Source organism: Thamnophis elegans, chromosome Z (assembly GCF_009769535.1).
Source record: "Thamnophis elegans isolate rThaEle1 chromosome Z, rThaEle1.pri, whole genome shotgun sequence".
Taxonomy (NCBI): domain Eukaryota; kingdom Metazoa; phylum Chordata; class Lepidosauria; order Squamata; family Colubridae; genus Thamnophis; species Thamnophis elegans.
This window is the reverse complement of record NC_045558.1, coordinates 56,084,158-56,108,968: the sequence shown is the minus strand read 5'-3', so window position 1 is coordinate 56,108,968 and position 24,811 is coordinate 56,084,158. Positions and strand designations below refer to the sequence as shown.

Genomic DNA, 24,811 nt, shown 5'->3' with positions numbered 1-24,811 from the left:
CTCTTGGCAAATGATTTATATTTCTGACAGTTGAAGTGTTCCAGGCACACTTGATCACCTTTTGCAACCTTCTGACAAGCAGAGTCAATGGGGAAGCCAGATTTACAAGATTCCATTTCTCTTCCAGACCTTGTTGATCTGGCTGTTCTGGGAGTGGTTGGCACTTTTCCAGAAGTTAGTATTCTGAATGGTAAGCATTAATGATATTTGGCCTTGAAACATATCTGTTTTGTCCAGAAAGCAATTTACTATTTTCAGAATCAGAATCAATACTGGCTTCATATAACTTTGGTTCATTAATGTCAGCAGTCTCCAATTTATTGCTCTAACACAAAAGTTCTACTACATCATACTGGAGGTATTAAGCTGATGAAGGCTAAACTACAAAATATAATCAAGACAAAATATAATCAAGACTCTTTAAAAAATGGTAACAGTAACCATTATTATACCTCCAGAGCCAACTGTTGCACTTGACCAGCTCCATGGACACGTAGAAGGGAAAATAGCAGCTTAAAGTGACCTATACATTCACATTCTGAACCTATGGAAATAAAAAAAATGAATTTTAATGAATAGTTTTTAAAGACTTCATTAAAATTCAACTGTCATTTATTGATAAGATGTATAATTGAGTTTGTATCTAAATTCCCAGATTTTTTTTAAAACGGAGAATGTAGGTATGTGTATGTATAAACATACTCTCTCTCTCTCTCTCTCACACACACACACACACACACACCTCTTAAAAAAATGTCCAGCCGCCTCACTTACCTGGGTTGTGCTTTATCACATTTCTCAGGGCTTCCAGAGCCATTTCAACTCTTCTGAGTCGTTCTCCATGTTGGTTAGATTCAACTTTCCCTGTCTGAGTTATGGCCATTAACGTATGCAGATACTGGGCTTGTGACCCTACATAATCCAAAAGGCTTGCAGCAAATGCTTTTGGAAGCTGCAGGATAATACAAGAATTAAGTTTCAATAGGTAAATAAAAAGAAAACATCTTTTTAAAACTTTACACAAGTTGAGTTAAGGCATAAACAAAATACATTTTTATAATAGACTACCATCCTTTCTTAACTTTATTAGGCAACCAAATGATTTTTATAACCTAAATAATCAAAATGATATTCTCCAGACACTTGGAAACCCCATATATCATATTAGTTATGGCTGATAGGAATTGAATACCAAAATTCTGGAGATTACTAAATTACCTGTCTCTGTTCTAAAATATGTGATTCTTATAAATAATTTGCTTATCAACATCTCTATTTTCAACCTAAAGACTCTTACCTCTAACTGGAATGTGGGAACTTCATTGTAAACTCTAACAAAAATCTCTCCTACAATAAGTTCTTTTGCGTGATCACTGAAGATAAATTCAGATCCATAACTTTTATCACATTCACCCTTTAGAAATAAAAATATTACATCAGAATTTGTACTTAATGAATTATACTCTTAAAAATGATTTACTGGTTGCTGTAATGAAAAATCTTAAATGAAAATTGATTTAAAAGCAGTATAATCTCTATTATAAATATATCTGAAATTATGAAAATGATATAGATAGCCCTTGATTTATGACTGGTCATAAATGTACTTAACAGTATCATAAAAATATTGCACACACACACATCCCGCCCAAGCATTTTGGGTGCTTGGCAACCAGTTCACATTTTCAACTGGTTGCAGTATCCTGCAAAACAGTTTTATCAATTTGTGGCAGAAAGTACCTATTCAGAGAATTTGTATTTATGATTGTGTCATTTGCTTAACAACTATGTGATTCGGACTTATGATCCCATTATTCACTAAAAAGAGTTGTAAAATGGGATGTAGTCAGTGGGTGCCTTGATTTATGACTACTACAACCAAAATTCCAGTCTCAATTGTGGTTGTAAGTCAAGGACTACCTACCTGCAGTTGATTTCAGAATCTTACTTCTTGCTTACTTCATAAGAGACTAACATTGTAGACAGATAAAAACAGGAGGTATGCTCATCTCTATTACTTTTGAATGTAGATATTGGAAGACAAACAAAAATACCAACAATTTTAAACTATACAAGAAATACAGTAAAATTTCAATTTAATAGATTAATTGGTGGGAAGTGGATGTATTTCCAAATGTTAGTTAATTAAATCACAAATTATGCCACTTACTGCCTTTGTGCAATGACATCACGGATTTGCATTTATGCCATGCATGTAATAATGTCATTATGCAAATGATAAAAATTGCTGTATATGATGTCAAATTAATAGATTTAAATGCTTTTTCCAAATTATTTTGGATGGAACCTTTTTATTATTTCAAGATTTCTTTCTTGAATACATTCTGCTGTATTCAAGATTCATTTGTCTATTAAATGGAAGTTTCACTGTATATTAATATATCTGTATGCGTCATTATAAAAATATCTACAAAAAACATATAATCATGTTCAACAAATTTAGATATATATTTTGTTGAGCAAAAACATTGAAAAACTCAAGATGCTTTTCACAAAGTTTTTCATACTAAAATAATCAATATACATTATAGCCCAGTACATCTGAAAAGAATTTATTCATGCATATGAACCTTACAGTATCAAACTTAATCCCCCAACATGCCATCCTATCAATTTTGAAAAAAATGCCTCACTGTTTTAATCATGCTTTCTTGCTGAGATTCCAAGAATTCAAGGAGTTCAATTCTTGTCCGATTATTCCAGATCAAGTAAGGGCTCTCTGTATTGCTGTTGAGCATTTTCAGAATCTAAATAAAATATTTAATTAAAAACATATCAAAGATAAAAAAATTGATACTATCAACCATAGTATCCTTCTGGACTACTTGCATTGGGGTAATGTTGGGGATTGGAGGTTACAGTATTTCTGCTCTTTCCTCAGTGGCTGATTTTAGTCCTGGAGTGAAGGAGAGGTGGATTCAGTGGTCAGTCTTCTCTTTACTCCTATTTAATATTTACATGGTGTACTAGGAGAGGTGGTTCAGCAGATTGAATCCATTATCATCAAATTGCAATATGCTGATTTACATCACTACTTCAGGTTGGGTTGATGATCTAAAGCCCTGTCTCTTTCAGTTTGGAGCAAGATGAAGTAACTGTTTATTCACCATCATTCTCTGCATGGTCTAGTGGTGGCTCATGAGAAGTAAAGGAAAGAGAAAAGGACAAATTTGTAAGTGGTGTGTTCTCCTGGATGAGTAGCTCTGTTTCTTCACATAGCTTTGTATATTGTCTTTCAAGGCAAGTCAGAAGCTTCAACTGATTCCAAATCTGGCAATGTATTGGCCAGCATTTAGACTCTTTGCTGGTTATCAACAGTGCAATTTAAAGTTCTAGTGTTAATTTACAAAGCCCTAAATGGCTTGAAAGCCAAGTTGTCTGCAGAACTCCATTGCCCCAATGGAACTGGCTGGCCAATTTGCTACAGCTGAGGGAAGCCATTAGTAGTTTCTGATTAGGTAGTGACAAAGGCTTATGGAAGTACTATTTTTCAGGGGCAATCTCTGTTCTTTGAAATTGCCTCCCAGTGGACATTAGGGCAGCTCCCATTCTCACTGCTTTCTGAAAAAAGCTCAAAATGAAGTGTTTCCAGAAAGCTTCTGATACGTTCTTGCATAGGCATTACAGATTGGTTGTGTAAATGATTTGTATTCTATGTTTATTTAACTGGATTGTGCATGTTTAATGGTATATTTGTGAAATGTCAGGAATCCTTTAGGATTGTGAAAATTTATAAAATTAATAATAAATAAAAACATTAATAACTTCTTCCTCTTCTCACAATAGTTATCTCTGATAAGCTTAATAGAGTATTAAACATATTTTGAAGATTACAATTTTGGTTCTAAATTGCATAATACCCTGCTTATCTCCTTTTGTGTAACCTTTAATATATGCAGATGAAATATTTTTTTCCTTTAAAAATTCAACTCTAGTTTATTAATCTCATTTTTATTATATGGATACTAGATAAAACATATGAAACTGTCTTTGCTCTGCAGTTGCTGTATAAATTAAGAGATGTGCTGCCATAGTGCAGTTATTAAGGTGTTGGATGTATGAAGATCTCTCTCAATTACAGAGTTTATTGGGTAACTTTGGGTCAAGTATTTTCTCTCAGTCTAGCTATTTAACATGTTATTCTTTTGGAGAATAAAATTAGAGGAGACTCCATTTAAGTTGCTTTCAGCTTTCAAACAGACAAAAAAAATGAAAAAAGAAAACTTGGTGGTGTCTTGTTGTACTTCAACTTCAAATCACTATTGCGAATGTATGGTTTCCACAAGGAGCACTTGAGCAATATGACAGCAATGAATACGTAATGTGGTTCAGTCTCCAGTACATTCATTTATCATATGTAGCACTCAAGAGCTATTTCAAGCAAGTTTCATGTGGCAGATGGAAGCTGTGATTAAACTTTTAGTATTAACCACTCTCTATTAGGATCTGCCCAGAAAGAACATGTGACAAATTTAAAAGGCATGGTGAAACAAATTCCTATATTTTTCAAATATTTTGAATAATAAACAGAAGCTAAAATACTGAAAACTAAAGGGCTATGCAAGGTTTATCTTCTAATACTGTTATAATTGAATATTTTCATATCATGTCACTATTAAAACTACTGTGTTTCCCCCAAAATAAGTCAAAGGACTTATTTTCTTTTGACCCCCAAAATAAGCTCTTGGCCTTATTTTGGGGGAGGTCTTTTTTTTTAAATAGTTTTTATTAAACATTATTACCTTTAAAAACAGAAAGAAAAATAAAAGAAAAGACAAAACATACATAATAATATAAAGTAAATATACAGCCTTTTGTATCGGCATTCATTAGTTATACATTTTTTTAAAGCGTAAAACATACAGATACAAATACAATTTTAAACATACAACCCCCCCTCCCCCCCCCCCCCGCAGTGACAGTCATTCACAGCCCAACTTTTTTCTTTCCTTCCTCATTGTTAGGTCTCTAAGCCACATCTTCTCATTACAAAGTTCAGGGATCTATTACAATACCCATGTTCACTTTTAACTTTCCCCATTTTAAGTCCCTGCTGTTCTCCTTGTCGCCCACATATACCATAAGTTCCAGCTAAGATAATGTTCCGTTTCTCCTTTGCCCCTCAGCCAACCCGTCATTCTATCCATTTCTGCACATTCATAGATCTTTTTAATTATAGCATCTTCCGACGGTATGGTAGTGGATTTCCAAAATTGTGCATAAGTTATTCTTGCGGCCACAATTATATGTAGGCTCAAATGCCATATTGAACTGCTTATGTTTTCTGGTTTAATGCTTAGTAGAAGGTTCTCGGGTCTCCATCCCATGTTTGCCCCGGTAACCTCTTTTAGCCATTTTTTAATCCTTTTCCAATATTTCGTGGCCTCAGTACAGGACCACCAAATATGGTAGAATGTGCCATCCTTTCTTCCACATTTCCAACACGATGGAGATAACCCAGGGAACATCTTGGCTAACCTTGTTGGGGGGAAGTGCCACCTATAAACCATCTTGTATATGTTTTCTTTGAATGCTGTAGATATTGTAAGTTTAATGGTCTTACTCCATAGATCCCACCATTTGCCCATTTCAATTACATAGCCAAGGTTTCTCTCCCATGCTATTAGAAGGCTTTTGTCCATCTCTTCATTAGCATCTTGGCAGGTCAAAAATTGGTAAATCTTCGATAACATTTTCTTATCTCCACCAAACAAAATCTTATCTAGCCCCTGAGGGTTTGGGTAGATCCCAAAACGTACCTTATCACTTTTAAACCTGTTTCTAACCTGTAAATATTCCCACCATTCCAAATTCTTGCCCTGCTGCTCTAATTCCATCTTTGTTTTCATGTTGCCATCTTCTGTCATGATATCTTTATATGTTATGTTTCTTGTCCAATTAAATACACTGGGATGCGTTAAGGCCTCTAATGGTGCCAACCAGCATGGAACCCTAAGATAGTATTTTTTCCTCATCTTTTCCCAGACCCCCATCAAAATCTTCCGAATATAATGTCCCACGAAGTACCTATGGGGGGTGTCTCTTTCTTGCCAGAGGGAGGCATGCCATCCCTGAGGGAGGTCATGTCCCTCTATAGCCAATAGGCGCCTTCTACTCAACATCACCCAATCTTTCACCCATGTCATGATTGCTGCATTATAGTATGCTTCCCAGTTGGGTATTCCGAAGCCTCCCAGTTCTCTACATTTTTGCAATATTTGGGCTTTAATTCGTGCTTTCTTGCCTTGCCATATAAATCGATTCACTATTGTCTCCAAAGATTTTTAAAAAAATTTGTCCAATTTAGTTGGTGCCGTTTGAAACAGAAACAAAAATTTTGGTAATACATATGTCTTGACTGTCGCAATCCTGCCCATCAGAGACAGTTGTTTACCACTCCAATTAGTCATATCTTTAGATACCTGCTGTAGCAATTTCATATAGTTATCTACCTTGATAGAGGAACATCTCTCCGTGAGCCAAATTCCCAAGTATTATACTTTGTGGGCCATGTTAATCCCTAACAGGCTTTGTACTTCCCTTTTCTGGTTCAGAGTCATATTCTTAATTAACAGTTTTGTCTTCTCTTTGTTTATACGTAGCCCCGCTATCCTACCGTACTCCTCTATTTTACGTAAAAGTTGTATCCCAGAAGCCATAGGATCCTCCAGGATAAAAACAAGATCATCGGCGAAAGCCTGGACCTTAAATTCCTGCATTTTAGCTCGTAACCCTTTAATTTGTGTGTCACTTCTCACTATTTTAAGAAGGGGTTCTAATGTGAGGATAAACAGTAGGGGGGATAACGGGCATCCTTGTCTTGTGCCTTTACCAATCTCAATATCACCCGCCTCTTCTCTGTTTACCAATAATGTCGCAGTTTGTCGTACATAAATTGCCCGAATTGCATTTAAGAAGTTTTCTCCAAACTTCATATTTTCTAGTTGTGACAACATAAAGTTCCAATTTACCCGATCAAAAGCCTTTTGTGCGTCAAGAAACATGAAGGCCACTTGTTTATCCGGCCGAGCTTCATAATATTCTAAGGCATCCAAAATAATTCTAACATTATCTTTCAAATGCCTTGACGGCAGGAAGCCATTCTGATCAGGGTGTATAAATTTGTTAAGGAAGAATTTAAGTCTATCTGCAAAGATTTTATAATCCACATTCAAAAGTGAAATGGGCCTATAGTTTTTAATTTGGGTGCGGTCAGCTCCAGCTTTAGGCAAAGGGGTTATATAAGCCTCAGCCCATGATTTCGGTGCGATAGAATCCGTCAAGACAGCATTAAATATTACTATCATCTCTTGTCCTAAAATTTCCAAAAAAGATTTATAGATTTCAACTGGCAAACCATCCATGCCAGGAGTTTTGTTGTTTTCCATTTTTTTGACTGCCTTTTCTAATTTATCTATTGTTATCTTTTGGTTCAGTACCCCTTTTGCTTCATTTGAGATCTTGGGTAGATTTGCATTGTCTAAAAATTTCTTAATTTGGTCCTCAGAAACTTCTTCCCTACTATATAGTTGCTGAAAAAAACCTTGGATAATTTCCTGTTTCTCCCCCTTGGTTTCTACTATTTTGGGGGAGGTCTTATTTGTTTTTTGAGATGCAAGAGGAGGCAAGCGTGGTTATCTCATGGCTGCTGCTGTGTTGCAATATTTTCAGGGACGACTTATTTTAGCTGATGTGCTCACAAGCCTGATTATTATCTGGGGAGATCAGGGAAACAGGGTAACACATTATATATTTTAGAACATGGTATCTTTGTTAAATAAAAGCACTACTGTAATAAAATGTCTCTTTTCATGTACCTCAGCAGGACTGACCACAGCAAGTTTCCTTGTAATGTAAGGGGTCAACAGGACACCGAGACTTTTTCTGATTGCTGGATTCTCAGGTGTAGTTTGCTCTTCAGAAAGGTATCCACCAAGCCGACTCAAAGCAAGGAGACTGAGTTTGGCAAGGGTATTAGCTACTTCCTATGAACAGAAAATGCAAATAAATCCAATGCTTGTTATCTATTCTAATATAATCTTCTCTCTTTACAGAAAGAATCTAGATGCAAAAGATATAAAGCTTGAATCTTAACAATTCTGGTAATTGCCATTAATTCTATGCCTAGTGTCGCTATTCAGGAGAATCTTCCTAAATGAATAAATGAGAGCTTTTCTGAAGAAGTAATGGAAAAGAATAGGAATTGGAATGCCTTTTTCTTGAATTTTCCATGACACTTTGGTAAATAGCTACATGGAAATAAATACAATATTGATAAGGAAGAACAGCTTCAGATCACAAACAAGATAGAGATTGCAGAAGTTTCACATATCAACCAATCTTCATGGTAAGTTATAAAACTCCTTTGCTGGTAGTATATAAGGGTTTTCAAGCTGAAGCAGCATAATAATTTACTGTATTTTTCAGAGTATAAGATGCACCTCCCTCCCAAAAGAGGTTGAAAATTTAGGTGCATTTTATACTTGGAATGTAGCTTTTTCCAGCCCTAATGAGGTGCTAACGAGTGAAGCATCTTCCGGGTAAAGCACGCTTTACTCCACTCATTAGCACCTCATTAGGGCGAATATTTTTTACTGCAGCATAATGTTGGAAAAATTTCCTGGTTTGTTCCAGTTGGGGGAAACTGACAACGAAAGATTTGAAAATTGCTTTAAGAGGTACTTCTTTTGTTCAGTTTCTATTTTGGGGAAATAATCCTTTCAACGGTAAGGCCGAGAGTTCCTGTAACTGTGATTTCTATTTTTGGGGGGATAATCCCTTTAAGGGCAAGGCAGGGATTTTTCCTATTGGCCATCTGAGTTTTCTCAATGGTTTCCCTCAGGAAAATGCTGGGCTGGTTTGTTGATTCAGCTTTGTTTTTACTAGGAGCTTTAGGCTGAATGCCCAGACATCTAGTTAAACTTATTAAGAGTTTCCCAGACAGCCTGGGGAAAGAAAAAAAGTGGCAAAAATTGTCATTTTATTATACTATTGTTTTTGCTTGCTTTTCTGGTGTTATGGGAATAAAAATAATACCTGGTAGGTATTTCCCCCCCCCCCAATTTTCCTCCCCCAAAACTAAAGTGCATCTTATACTCTGGTGCGTCTTATACTCCAAAAATACAGTACATTTTTCTAGACTTTCCTCTTTTAAGATGCCTGTGCAAAAGCTCAGGTTTCCAAATCACTGTATTTTGTAATTGTCATTTGTATCTTGAATCTTTGGGAATCTTGAGTCGCTGAATCCTTCCTGAATCTTTCAGGAATTTAATTACTGTAGGTTACAAGTAGTCCTCACTGAACAACTCTAGTTGGGATTGATAACTCCATTGCTAAATGATGTGGTTGCTAAGTGAAATGTCACACAACAATTTTGCTTAGCAAACACAATTCTGACAATTCACATTCACCCAGATCTAAGCCATTTTTGGAATAAAGTAAGGAATTGTCTCCATTTAATTCTTCTTATCCACCTATCTCTCCCCCATCTCTTCTATTACTATACCCTGCTTTGTACCAACAGAAGGAGAACACTGAGTATTGCATTATTTATTTATTTATTCATTCATTCACTCACTCTCTCGGAATGCCTCTTCAATTATTTATCTAAAATCCACAATACACATTCAAGGGTTTATTTAAAAGCATATTAAACAATCCTAAGGATTTAAAATTAATCTGTACATGCCTAAGAGCATGCTAGAAATATTTTTCAGAAAATTTAAAATGTAATATTTCATTATTTTAAAAATTAGCAATCTATTAGCAATGCATAATGATTACCTGCTGATTAGAGTCTTCACTCTTTTTAATGCCACTCTCTTCCAGTGTATAATCATAGTTAAAGAGGTAGCCTAATAAATACCACAGAACGCCAGCTTGGAACAGATGTGTCTGTAGCCAATAATCCACTGCAAATGAGCTGACACATTCAACTCCGATTGAAGCCACACGTGGAATGTTCTAAGCAGGAATAAATACATTTGTTTTGGGATTTTAGTGACAGCTGTTGAAATTTAGTAGGAATTAAGAGATCTACTAATGTAACATGCATATTTCTGCTTCCCCCTAAAATACTATAATATAGTATTATAGTATAATTGATGTGCAATAAGATAAATAGTCTACTGATGCCAGAAGCTTACTCTGTTTAACAAAATTAGTTTAGCAAGCTAAGATAAAAATGTATTCTTCACACGCTAAGAAATATGAATCTCTTCTGAATGAGATTCTCTTATAAAAATACACAGCATCCATATCCATGTAGGAACTGTTTTGAAAGAGTTGGAGCATTACCACAGCTGCCAAGCAAGAGTTTACCTTGCCATAATACAGCACTCTGCAGAGGTCCTTAATAATATTGGGCATTTCAGTAATTTTCTCTCTGCAATCTTCAAACTGAGCAGCCACGCTGTAACATTTGCTAATGTGTCCGCACACCTATGAATAGAAAAAAAAATATGAGCCTGATGAGCACTGTAAGCTCCATTAACTTTTCAATTTGTATCTCAGTAAATGAGACTAAATTTGGATCCAACCAGTGTTTTTCTAATGAGAACAATTATTAAGTAGTTCTCGACTTACAACCATTCATTTAATGACTTTTTGAAGTTACAGAGACACAAAAAAAGTCATTTATGACCATTTTTCATACATATGACTGTTGTGCAGCATCCTATTGTCACATGATAAAAATTCAGATGCTTGGTAACTGGTTCATATTTATGACTTGCAATGCCCTGAATCATTTAATCACATTTTGTGATCTTCTGACAAGCAAAGTCATTGAGGAAACTAAATTCACTTAAGAATCTAACTGAACAACAATAGCTATGTGAAATAGGCAAAATTTACTTAACTGTCTCATTTAGCAACATAAAGTTTGGGCTCAATTGTAATTGTAAGTCAAGGACTACCTGTACATTACTTATATATTTATATATTATTAGTGCCTTACATCCTGGTTTTTATTTGAGGCTTAAAGGAGTGAAGTGGTCACTTTTTGCTTTAATTTTCTCTATTTCTGCCCCTTTAACAGTTGCCCTGCTTGTGGAAATGTAGTTAAGTGATTTTTTCAATAATTATTTTCATATTTAAAAGTGCCTTTTTCTTAGGATCCTTGATCGTTTAGAAGGGAACATTTGGAATAAGACAATCACAACTTTGATTTTTAATGAATGATTTTCCAGTCCAAAGAAACTATAAAGATCAATCAGCCTAACATCAATACCAGAGAAATTCCTGGAAATAATAATAATAAAACAACAAATCTACCAACACTTAGAGATAAGCAAAATTATAAGCAAAAATTATAAGTTTTGTCAGATATTCTTTGATAAATGGTGTGCTATTACGTTTTTTGACAAACTGACTACCGAAATGTTGTTTGTGTTTGGACTTTAGTAAGATATTTAACAAAGTGGACCACAACATGCTACTTGATAAAATAAAAAAATGTGGACTAGATAGCATTACCACCAGATGGATTAATAACTGGCTGACCAACCACACTCAATGTCTAATCCTTAATGGAATTATATCTACAGTGGGGCAAAAAAATATTTAGTCAGTCACCAATTGTGCAAGTTCTCCCACTTAAAAAGATGAGAGAGGCCTGTAATTAATGTCATAGGTAGATCTCAACTATGAGAGACAAAATGGGAAACAAATCCAGACAATCACATTGTCTGATTTGGAAAGAATTTTTATGCAAATTATGGTGGAAAATAAGTATTTGGTCAATATCAAAAGTTCATCTCAATACTTTGTTATATATCCTTTGTTGGCAATGACAGAGGTCAAACGTTTTCTGTAAGTCTTTACTAATTGGCACACACTGTTGCTGGTATTTGGTCCATTCCTCCATGCAGATCTCCTCTAGAGATCTGGGGCTGTTGCTGGGCAACATGGACTTTCAACTCCCTCCAAAGGTTTTCTATGTGGTTGAGATCTGGAGACTGGCTAGGCCACTCTGGGACCTTGAAATGCTTCTTATGAAGCCACTCCTTCGTTGCCTGGGTGGTGTGTTTGGGATCATTGTCATGCTGAAAGACCCAGCCAAGTTTCATCTTGATTGCCCTTGCTGATGGAAGGAGGTTTGCACTTAAAATCTCACGATACATGGCCCCATTCATTCTTTCCTGTACACGGATCAGTCGTACTGCTCCCTTTGCAGAGAAACCGCCCCAAAGCATGATGTTGCCACCCCCGTGCTTCACAGTAGTGTTCTTTGGATGCAACTCAGCATTCTCTGTCCTCCAAACACGATGAGTTATGTTTCTACCAAACAGTTCGACTTTGGTTTCATCTGACCATATGACATTCTCCCAATCCTCTTCTGGATCATCCAAATGCTTTCTAGCAAACTTCAGATGGGCCCGGACATGTACTGGCTTAAGCATGGGGACACATCTGGCACTGCAGGATCTGAGTCCCTGGCGGCGTAATGTGTTACTGATGGCAGCCTTTGTTACGTTGGTTCCAGCTCTCTGCAGGTTATTCACTAGGTCCCCCTGTGTGGTTCTGGGATTTTTGCTCACTGTTCTTGTGATCATTTTGACCCCATGGGGTGAGATCTTGCGTGGAGCCCCAGATTGAGGGAGATTATCAGTGGTCTTGTATGTCTTTCATTTTCTAATTATTGCTCCCACAGTTGATTTCTTCATACCAAGCTGCTTGCCTATTACAGATTCAGTCTTCCCAGCCTGGTGCAGGTCTACAATTTTGTTTCTGGTGTCCTTCAACAGCTCTTTGGTATTCACCATAGTGGAGTTTGGAGTGTGACTGTTTGAGGTTGTGGATAGGTGTCTTTTATACTGCTAACAAGTTCAAACAGGTGCCATTAATACAGGTAATAAGTGGAGGACAGAGTATCCTCTTAAAGAAGAAGTTACCGGTCTGTGAGAGCCAGAAATCTTGTGTCAAGGCTGCTTCCAGAAAGAACCAAGAAAGAAACCACTCAACTCCATTTTGCAGAATTAAGAGTACTTTTACTGGTCATGAGTAGATAGTAGCTAAGCAAAGCGAGGTTTGAGGCAAAAGCGTGCGTAATCATAGATATCAATATGTGACTCAACCCCCTCCCTCCATAGTCCAATCAGTACACCCTACAGGTGTCATGTGGGGGACATCTTCAAAATACATCATCAAGCTGGTATGCCGGACAGTTGGTCTGGGCGGCAAATCCTTTATCTGCAGCATGCGCATTAGATGGTGAGAACACTTCCCTTTATTCAGTCTCTCCAGTGCTGACACTTCCCCACCCACAAACAATGTCCCCCCTCCCCGTTTCAATGGCAGCTGAAAGCAAGCAGCAAAACAGAGGCTGACATCTTGCTTGTTTGTAGGTGACCAAATACTTACTTTCCACCATAACTTGCAAAAAAAATTCTTTCCAAATCAGACAATGTGATTGTCTGGATTTGTTTTCTCATTTTGTCTCTCATAGTTGAGGTCTACCTATGATGTAAATTACAGGCCTCTCTCATCAAGTGGGAGAACTTGTACAATTGGTGGCTGACTAAATACTTTTTTGCCCCACTGTATATTGAGGGATGTATGCAGCGGGGTACCACAAGGCTACATCTTAGGCCCAGTACTCCTCATAAATGATTTAGATGAGGGGATAGAAAGAAACTCATCAAATTTGCAGATGACACCAAGCTGGTGGCAATACCTAATACTTTATAAGATAAGCTCAAAATCCAGAATGGCCTTTACAGACTGGAATATTGGGCTGAATCCAACAAAATGAAATTCAGTGGTAAGAAAAGTAATGTTTTACACTTAGGCAAGAAAAACCAAATGCACGGGTATAAAATAGAGGGTACATGGCTTAACAGCAGTAACTGTGACAGAGATCTGGGAGTTCTAGTGGAAATCTGAGAGTTCTAGTGGACAACCACTTAAACATGAGCCAGCAATGTGCTGTAGTAACAAATAAAAGCCAATGAAGTCCTAGGCTGCATTAAGAGAGGGATAGAATCTAGATCACATGAAGTGTTAGTACCATTAATAATGCCTTGGTAAGACCACCCTTGAATATTGCATCCAATTCTGATTGGCACAATACAAAAAAGAATGTTGAGATTCTAGAAAGAGTTCAGAGAAGAGCAACAAAGATTTTTAGGGATGAATGGATCGAAAAACATTGGAAGAATGATTGAGTAACTGGATATATCTAGTCTAATGAGGATAGGGGTGACATAATTGTAGTCCTTGAATGTTCAAAGGGCTGCCACAAAGAAGAGAGAGTTAACTTATTTCCCAAACCATCTGGAGGCAGGACAAAAAACAATAAATTTAAACTTACTAAAGGGAGATCCAATCTAAAACTAAGGAGAAATTTCCTGACAGTGAGAACAATTTATCAGTGGAATGCTTGTCTTGAGAAGTTGTGGATGCTCCATTACTGGAGGTTTTAAGAAGAGACTGGACAGCCATTTGTCTGATTTGGTATTGGATCTCCTGCTTGAATAGGGGATTGGAATAGAAGACTTCCAAAGATGCTATTGCCTTGATGCCTATTTGTATTGTGTTTTAACATGCTGCTATCTACTTAGAATTGCTTCAGTGAGTTGGGCAGTCATACAAATGAAATAATAATAGAAATTACAAAGAATGGTATTGGTGCTTGAGCAAAATGGACTGCTGTTCTAATCTATCTTTCCAGTTTCCTATACAGTTGATATTTTATTTATATATTAGACCACATACCAGTGTGAATGATAGGATTTCTTTAAGAATTACCTGGACTGACATATCCTCTGGCTTACTAGAACGTGTTAGAACTGCAACACAACGATTAAAGGCTTCTTGCAAAACCTGTAAGAATGGACATTTGTTTGTAGATTGCCAAATGGAAAACTATCAAAAGTTGGTCATAGAAAGCTACCATGTTTCCCCGAAAATAAGACAGGGTCTTATTTTCTTTTGACCTCTGAAATAAGCATTTGGCCTTATTTTAGGAGAGGTCTTATTATTTTTGAGGTGCAGGAGGCGGCGAGCGTGGTAATCTCATGGCTGTTGTTGGATTGCAATATTTTCGGGGAAGGTTTATTTTCGGGAGAGGGCTTATTCTAGTACATACGCTCAAAAGCCTAATTGGGTTTATTATCTGGAGAGGTCTTATTTTTGGGGAAACAGGATATGTATAACAACTCTGAACAATATTTTAAAGATATAATACAGATGTAGACAACCTAGTATTTCCACACCAAATCCTATTAATCTTAGCCAGCAGCAGCAGAGGCATGGATTTATGGCAGATGAAAAAGTCTGTAACACTATGGCACTATGATATCTATTCCTGCTACAAACTGAGATTTAATAGCCAAATATTTACTTGCTCATAAACATTTCTAGTATTCTACAATGTGAAATCAAAACAGCAGAGCTTTAAAACCACTTCTGTTTGTTCAAACTCAAAGGCAGTTTTATGTTTAAAACTTTGTATTTATACCATAGTGCCTGTGAGAGCAAATTAAAATTCCTGAAAATATTTAATAATAATATTATTAAAATCCATTTGTCCCCTTTGTAGAATATAATACAACAAAAATTTCAGTTAGTAAGTTTGAATGTACCTCTATTCCATTCTCTCTCCTTAGTTCTTCTGCATTAAGTGCTGAACAATTGACTGTGTAGAAGGCTAATTCTGCGGCAGCTGGCAACAGAGGAGACTCTTTGGAAAACAGGAGGTTGTCTGAAGTTTCTATTATGATTGTCTTAATCAGCATTGGATAGCCTGCATACTTATATGGCTTCAAATCTGGAAAGGAACAGAATGTCAGAAATCAATATCTGCAACGAAATCTTTGAAGTTAGGATTCTAGTTATTCTATGCCACGAGTTATACTTCTATGATTTTTAAAATATTCCTGCTATTAATATTTTAGAAGAGTCATTGAATCCCACTGAGAACCCTAACATGTAATATCTTTTGCTAGCTTTTCTTTTCTAAAACAAAAATGATATTTCCTCAGAAATGTTAATAATTAAAACTAAAGAAAGTTTAATAAATGTATAAAATTATCTGGAATTCATTCTTCTTTGTATGTCACATCAAAATCTATTCCACACACAAAGTTGGAGATAACACTAGAGATTTCTGATAGCTCAATAATTTTCTCAAGCAAGAATATGGTTGAAACATATTGCTTTGGGGGAAAGTGAACTAGAATTACTTGTAAAAATATAGAAGTTGCCATTCTGTTTTAGACATAGAATAACTGAGTTTGAAGGAACCTTGGAAGTCTTCTAGTCCAGTCCCGCTCAGGCAGGAAACCCTGCACCATTTCAGACAAATGGTTATCCAGTATCTTCTTAAAAACTTGCAGTGTTGGGAGCATTTACAACTTCTGGAGGCAAGTTGTTCCACTGATTAATTATTCTAATTGTCAATACTTTTCCTCAGTTCTAAGTTGCTTCTCTCCTTGATTAGTTTCCACCCATTGCTTCTTGTCCTACCCTCAAGTGCTTTGGAGAATAACTTGACTCCCTCTTCTCTATGGCAACCCGATATCAGAACACTTCTATCATGTCACCCCTAGTCCTTTTCATCAGACTAGACACTGATGAACTGTCAAGCAACTGTTCTTTATATGTTTGAGTCTCCAGTCCCCTAATCATCTTTGTTAGCAATAGCAATAGCAATTAGACTTATATACCGCTTCATAGGGCTTTCAGCCCTCTCTAAGCGGTTTACAGAGTCAGCATATTGCCCCCAACAACAATCCGGATCCTCATTTTACCCACCTCGGAAGGATGGAAGGCTGAGTCAACCCTGAACCAGTGAGATTTGAACAGCCAAACTGCAGAACTGCAGTCAGCTGAAGTAGCCTGCAGTGCTGCATTTAACCACTGTGCCACCTCAGCTCTTCTCTGCACTCTTTCTAGAGTCTCAACATCTTTTTTACATTGTGGTGACCAAAACTGGTTGCAGTATTCCAAGTGTGGCTTTACCAAGGCCTTATAAAGTGGTATTAACACTTCACATGATCTTGATTCTATTCCTCTATTTATGCAGCCTATAACTGTGTTGGCTTTTTGGCAGCTGCTGCACACTGCTGGCTCATATTTAAAATGGTTGCCCACTAGGATTCCAAGATCCCTCCCACAGTTATTACTATTGAGCAAGGTACCACATATACTGTATCTGTGCGCTTTGTTTTTCTTGCCTAAATATAGAATCTTACTTTTTTCACAATTGAATTTCATTTTGTTAGATAGTGTCCAATGTTCAAGTCTGTATCTTAAGCCTATCTTCTGGAGTGTTGGCTATTCCTGCTAGATTGGTGTTTTCTGCAATTTTGATGACCCCCCTCTACCCCCTCGTCCAAATCATTGATGAAGATGTTGAAGAGTACTGGACCTAAAACAGAGCCTTGGACCAACCCAGTGTATACTTCCCTCCATGTAGATGCAGTTCTACTGAGGAGTGCACATTGAGTCTGTTTGGTCAGTTACTAATCCACCCGGTGGTGATGTCTTACCCACATTTTTCTATTTTATCAAGTATTTTATCAAATATCAAATATTTTATCAAGTTTTGCAATCAATTATTTTTTACTTTATATCAAGCTTCACATTTTCTAACAAGTTCCTCTCTTTTTTTCAGAGAATATACATTTAATATAAAATTATCAGACTTAAATATTTTGATATAACTGCATGGGTATATTTTTCACTATTTTTAGTTTGATATATTCATTTGGAACTGTATATTAAGCTTCATTCATTAATTACAAGATGAGAATCTACCAAACGTTGAAACTCCAGCAATTTTGCTGGTTGTTAATAATTCCTAAGGATTGCAGTATTCTAGCACTGAAGTTCTTTAATAACTGTGGAGATATGTATTTGCTAAATTTTTACTAATACATTGGTTACTAGATCTAATTACCTTCTCTGTGTCTGTTAAAAAGGATACTCTGAGTTTTCAAAATCAGAATTATATTCTCTGGATCTGGACCATCAACAATTTTAGAGGACTTTGTGCAGAGAAACTCATATCCTTTATTGACCTTTTCAAACATATCCTGTAGTTTAAAAAAAAGGATAAAGAAAATACTATCTGAAAATGAATTTAATAATGTTGCAAAGTAAGTTTTTTAGGAGTAAGTATACATAACACATAATCTTCAGTAATGCTGTTCCTTCTTTTTTTATTCTACAATCTATTATTCTGTCAAAATTTTTTGCAATATGCAAATATTAAATACAGTACTTGCTATAGCATACTCATAACTTGTCCACAACTTGATTGCCTGATACCAGAACAGGGAATTATGATTTCTAAAGGCAGTAATAAACTAATCTTAACTCTGACAATAGTTAGCCTTTACTCACACCCCTCTCACCTCAAGTTTGATCTCCCTATGCTTGTGTTGCTGCAGTTTGAAAGACTCTTTTCCTCAAATGTTAGGTGGAGATCTTTCCTTCCTTATAGATTATCCCCAGCAATTCACTGGACACATCACAGAGAAAGGAACACCCTTCAACTGAGTTAGAGCTTGCCAGCAACTCTAATTACTGCATTTTGCAACTTTTCCGGCAAAAAGGACCCACTAGATAAACTGGATTTGGACTTATGACTATGTGATTTGCTTAACAATCATTCACTGACTCGCTTAGTAAAAACAGTTGTAAAATTGTATCATGATGATTCAACTGATGACTGCAACAACTATGGCCAAAGTTTCAGGCTCAATTATGTTATAAGCCAAGGACTACCTGTATGAAAATATCTTCAGGAATACTTAACCACATGAAATAAAAAATTGCCCATTAATTTCTTGGGACAAAAATGTGGGAGGGCACAGATGCAAAGAAATTATTCAATAAAGAAATGACAACTTCAGTTCAGATTGGATTTCTTTATGTTAGCTTAGAGTCAAGTCAGCCTAAGCATAGGACAGGAAAGCTTAAATGGTAAATATAGATATTCTAAGAATTTTTTTCAATGCAACTTACTGACCTATTTCAGATTTTTCATAGCGTCATCCCCCTTCCTAATTCATGAATCTTTATTTATAATATTGCTTAATTAATAATATTCAGAAACTTGTAAGTGAATTTGTAACTTCAGACCTGGCCTAATAAATGTTAGTTAATATGGATTTTGGATGAAAGCAAGAACTAAGAATATACAAAGGAATGCATATATTAATGTATTCTATTTTGTAAAGTAAGTGGCAACACTTAACATACTAAAGGTTCTGTTACTGGATTAGGATACACTTCCTCTAAGCATCACACATATTTAATATAAGACACTTACCCGACCTTCTGGGTTCTTGTCAGGGTGGTATTTCTGAGCCAGTTTAAAATAAGCTTTCCTGATCTTACTTTCATCATGTCTATAAAGTACATAAAAGATTATATGTATCTACAATTCAATAGTCTTGTTAGTCAGAAGAAAAAAATGCATTTGTAGACCTTTTGCATCTATAACATTAAATTTTAATTTTGGCAATAGAGTCTATGAAATAGTTGATCTGATCCACTCAAATTATACATTTTGTGTAATTTGTCTGTACGTTACTCTATGCTGAATTCAGATAGCAGTATAAAGGCTTAAATCCATTAAGGATTTCAATTATATTTTGTGTAATTATATTTTATAATTAGAAACTTACAGCCCTTGACCCTTTGGTAGATTCAGAACTTCATAAGCATCATCTATGGACATTGTAGGTGCCTTCTTTTCAACCTCCTTCCTCCAGGTTTCCAGAGTGTCTTTTAAGAGTTTAACCTGAATATAGAAGATTTCTATTTAGCTTTTCCATGTAAGGGCTTTTTATGCAGTATTCACAACTTCTAATATTTCTAACTATGGATGGTAGCTATACTTAACAAATTTGGGATGGTGGAGTGGACCACAACAGGCAGGGTGATAGTAGCAAATGGATGGTTGTAGAATTTTCTGGTTTGGATGGGGGAGGGTTCTTCTTAAAAATTCCTTACATTATATTTTTCATGACTTCATAATGATAAATGACTATGGTGCTAATTTTTGATAACATGGTCACAAAAGTTCTTTCAAAGAGTTATTTTCAAGAAGAATAGAAAGGAAAAAACTGTTGTTATTTTTCCTTGTATTTCTTATTTTTTGCAAATATGGAAGAACAATGTCAACTAATTTAAATTAAACATATGTGTCACAATTGGAGCATAATCAGCCTGACAGCCATGAGGATAGGGACTGCACGTCTCTTGGCATACTTCCATATATTTCTTAAGTCCACAATGTTAGAAACTAGGAAGATGACCACAAATTGACTTACAGGATCTTTAATTGGCCAATCAGGAAACCGAAGCTTATCACAAAGATGTCTGAGGTAATAAATATTGCAAAACAGCTCATTTTCCAGTTGAGGATAACTGATAACTGGTATGGGGCAGTACTGGTAAAGTGCTCTTGTATTACTTTGAAGACGAGGGGTGAAGTCAGCAAGGTGTGCCGCTATCTTCTCTATCATTAGCCGCCTGCAAATTGCAAATATCTCTTTAATCAAAGAAACATTAAAATTCTTTCAGGCACTGATTTTATTAGACATTAAATCTTGTACTTTGTGACAAGCTGCAAAATATCGAATGAATTAATTATTGGCAGCAATTTTCAATGGGAATATAATGAAATATGCATTTTGTTTTACAGGATATGTTAAGTTAATTACCTCATTTCATTGCTCCAAATGGCTTCTGGAGTATCAAATTCACCCAAAAAAATTTCAGAAAATTTTTCTGGTTCATAATTTTCCAAATAACACACCATAGCTTCTGGGAGGATATGCCCCAAAATGCTTCTCTGAACTATATCTTGACCTTTTGCCTAAAAAAGAAACCAGGAACACAAATAAGTGTAAATAAACATGTTAACATTAAAAAATAAAAAATTAAATAAAAAACAAATTTATTAAAAAAATAAACATGCTAATATTAAAACGTTACTTATTTTTTAGTAAAAAAATTGTGAATACTTTTGCAGATGTTCAGAATAATTTATTCTTAAATGTGTGAGATATTTATGTTTTATTTATTGTATTTGAATGCTGCCCATTTTACCTAGGGGTGGCTCTAGGTGGCTTATGGTAAAGGTAAGGTAAAGGCTCCCCTGCGCATGCATTCTAGTAATTTCCTGCTTACAACCTAATAAAAGCAGCATAATAATTGATTTAACCATCATGATGTCCCCTTTTAATTTTAGACAACAGGATTTGAAATTTAGCAGGTCCAAAATGACTGAACAGAACTTTTATTTACTTGAAATTTCATTTACTTAAATACAAATAAGATAGTTTATTGACTGATTAGCCTTATGACCTACAACCATATCAAAAACATAAAGGAAAAATAAAATATAATATATAGTACTGTGCAAAAGTTTTAGGCAGGCGTGAAAAAATGCTGTAAACAAAGAATGCTTTCAGACATATAAATAATGATTGTTTATTTTTGTCAATTTTCAAAATGCAAAGTGAGCGAACAAAAGAAAAATCTAAATCAAATCAATATTTGGTGTGACCACTCTTGGCCTTCAAACCAGCATCAATTCTCATAGGTACACTTGCACAAAGTCAGGGGGCTTGCAGGATTATACTCAGGTGTATGATCAACCAATTATACCAAATGGGTGCTAATGATCATCAATGTCACACGTAGGTTGAAACCCAATCATGAACTGAAATAGAAACAGCTGTGTAGGCTTAAAACTGGGTGGGGGGACGAGGAGGAACCAACGTTGCGACGATATGGATGTGCGGTCTCGATGCTCCGAGACTACAGCCAATACTTTTGCTGCTGAGTGGCCAATCGGACTAAAACCATCCCACAGAGACAGTAAACAGTAAACAGAAAAAATGCTGATCTCAGGGACATCGCAAAGTCCCTGATCGATGCAAGAGAAGTTCTTCAAGCCGGCAACAAAAAATTCAGCCAAGGCTGATGAAGTCGGGGCGGCTCCAAAATGGAAGGATATGAAAAAAGCAAGTGTTTCCAGCTGGTGAGGAATTTTTACTGTTTTAAAAAGAGACTGCTTATAAAAAACTTAAAATTAATTTTAATTGGAGAACAGAAGAAATAAGCAGTGGAATTAAATTTGAAATGGTTTTGGACAGTGGGTTATCTTACTTTTAAAATGCTATCTTCATGGATGAAATTCATGCAAGCCTTTTAAAACGAATTTATGTCCAGCCTATGGACTAAAATTCTCCTCTTTCATTACTGTGGGTGTTTTTCTAACATTCAAGAATCGGACTTTTTTTAAAACTTGAAATAAACAAAAAAGATACAAAAAGAAACAAAGAAAATTGCAACAATAACACTGCTACTCGGAGGCTGGAAGGTTTGTGTATTGGAAACGACCGTTGACTTACCTGAACGGTCCTTCTATGTGTGCTGCGAGAGGAATCCAATCATGGGTTAACTTTGTCCATTAGCCTAGAGACTGAGTATGCAAATCTTGACCACGTCTCCTCAGACTGGACCGGATCAGTTTTGCACAAAGTCAGCCATTGAAAGATGCATGCCAATGTCACTCATGGCCATAGCCACGCAGGTATTAAGTCACGTCCAGAGAAAGTCCAGTCAGGCGAAGGTCAAGGTTAGTCATAAGTCATAGTCAAGGAGAAGCCCTAGCCAGCTGAAACTGCGGGCGGGTTTGGATTCCCCTCGCAGCACACATAGAAGGACCGTTCAGGTAAGTCAACGGTCGTTCTCCTGGTGCTGCTTGGGGAATCCAATCATGGGACATGCCAAAGCAATTAAGTCCCAGGGCGGGAGCTAGGCTGGTCAGGATCCTCCGCAGACGAAAGGACTCTTTGCAACACTCTCCGCCCAAAGGAGGCCTCAGCCGAGGTGTATACATCAACTTTGTAGTGTCTAATAAATGGCGAGGGCGACGCCCAAGTAGCTGCCCTGCAGATCTCCACCGAGGCTTGCGTAGCCCAGGCCGCCGTGGTAGCCGCACTTCTGGTAGAATGAGGCGTAATACGTCTGGGAACTGGTCGGGATTGACTGTCGTATACCAAAGCAATGCACGCCTTTAACCATTGGCCGATGGTGTGGGAGGACACCTTCTGTCCCATGGACGACGGCTGGAAGGAAACAAAAAGCCCCTCTGATCTTCTGAACGAGGCCGTGCGCTTTGCATAACGTCAGAGAGTCCGACGAACATCCAAATGATGCCACTGGCGCTCTTGGGGATGGGACGGGTGTGGGCAGAAGTCCGGAAGGACGAGCTCCTGAGCCCTGAGGAACAGCGTATTGACCTTCGGAAGGAAGGAAGGGTCCAAACGGAGGACTACTCTGTTAGGATGGAATATGCAGAGATCCGCACGGACAGACAGCACTGCCAACTCCGAAACCCTCCTGGCCGATGTAATGGCCACCAGGAACACAGTCTTAAGCGTCAGCAGCCGAAGGCTGATGGATCGGATAGGCTCGAACGGGGCAGATGTGAGAGCCCTGAGCACCAAGGTCAAGTTCCAGGTAGGATAACAGTGGACTGTCGGAGGTCTCAAGTTTGTCGCACCTTTCAAGAAAGCCTTGACCCGAGAATGCTGGGACAAGGAACGGCCCTGGCCGCCTCCCACCACCGTGGATAATGCTGTGACTTGCCGACGGAGTGTGTTACGCGCGAGGCCCTTATTGAGTCCTGATTGTAAGAAGTCCAAGACTTGTGGCACCGAAGCCATGATAGGGTCAGCCCCGGTATGACGGCACCACCTACAGAAGGCCTGCCAGGTGGCCTCGTAAATACGAGTAGTGGATGGATGTCGGGCCGCCTGGATAGTATCAATCACCTGATTCGAATAGTGAAGGTCCGTCAAAATAGCCCGCTCATGTGCCACACGGCTAACTGTAGGAGCTGGGGGTTCGGATGGATGAGAGCCCCCTGGTTGAGCTGGACCTGGTCGTCCGGAATCCTCCACAGCCGCGAGACTGACAGGTGCATGAGGTGTGCGTACCAGGGACGTCTGGACCACATCTGTGCAACCAACAGCACCTCTGCCTGTTCTGTCAGAATCTTCTGGATGACCAACGGAAGAATCGGGAGAGGGGGAAAGGCATAGAGGAGGCCAGCTGGCCAAGAACTGCGTAGAGCATCCACCCTCTCCACTCCGGGGACCTGGTACCTGGCGTAAAACCTTGGAAGTTGTGTGTTGTGCGGTTGCGCAAACAGATCTACCTCGGGACAGCCAAACCAGTGAGAGAGTTCCCGGAAGAGGTCGGGGTGGAGTTGCCACTCCGCTTGATCCACTGTGGCTCTGCTCAGCCAGTCTGCCTGTGGGTTGGCCACACCCGAGATGTGCTCCACCCGGACTGACAAGAGCTTGGTCTCTGCCCAGCGATGTAACCTCTCTGCCTCCAGCATCAGGGCCTTGGAGTGGGTGCCCCCTTGGCGGTTGACATGGGCCTTGGAGGCAACGTTGTCGGTTAAGACCAACACGTGGTTGTGTGAGACAATGTCCCGAAACTCCAGGAGGGCTAGGTGGATGGCATGTAGTTCTAGCCAATTTATGCTGTTCGACAGTTCCTGACTCGACCAGCGCCCCTGAGCTACACGGTCCAGGGCGTGGGCCCCCCATCCAAACAGGCTGGCATCCATTGTAATCTGGATGCGGTCCGGTTCCTTGAAGGGATACCCCTGCAGGAGCTTGGAAGACGTCCACCAGCGAAGGGAAATGAGAGGCTTGTTGGGAGCCGAACCTTGGATTGGGAGTGGCTGGTGTGTGCCCTCTGGAAGGGGAGCAGGAACCACTGCAGTGGGCGCGCATGGAATCTGGCC

At 37.8% G+C, this 24,811-nt stretch overlaps 1 protein-coding gene across 3 annotated transcripts in view; it reads right to left on the bottom strand.

The window, feature by feature from the left end:
- Positions 1–24,811, bottom strand: part of DNAJC13 (DnaJ heat shock protein family (Hsp40) member C13) — a 127,523-nt gene that overhangs the window by 22,416 nt on the left and 80,296 nt on the right. For all 3 annotated transcript variants that reach the window (XM_032238262.1, XM_032238263.1, XM_032238264.1), the window contains 14 exons: positions 20,700–20,854; positions 20,307–20,508; positions 19,659–19,774; positions 19,301–19,379; positions 17,924–18,059; positions 15,606–15,790; positions 14,770–14,844; positions 10,342–10,461; positions 9,805–9,984; positions 7,839–8,006; positions 2,655–2,768; positions 1,298–1,414; positions 775–952; positions 453–544 (listed from right to left, as the gene is read on the bottom strand). In XM_032238262.1, the coding sequence (XP_032094153.1) occupies positions 453–544; positions 775–952; positions 1,298–1,414; positions 2,655–2,768; positions 7,839–8,006; positions 9,805–9,984; positions 10,342–10,461; positions 14,770–14,844; positions 15,606–15,790; positions 17,924–18,059; positions 19,301–19,379; positions 19,659–19,774; positions 20,307–20,508; positions 20,700–20,854 (1,917 nt within the window). The remainder of the gene's footprint in view (positions 1–452; positions 545–774; positions 953–1,297; positions 1,415–2,654; positions 2,769–7,838; positions 8,007–9,804; positions 9,985–10,341; positions 10,462–14,769; positions 14,845–15,605; positions 15,791–17,923; positions 18,060–19,300; positions 19,380–19,658; positions 19,775–20,306; positions 20,509–20,699; positions 20,855–24,811) is intronic.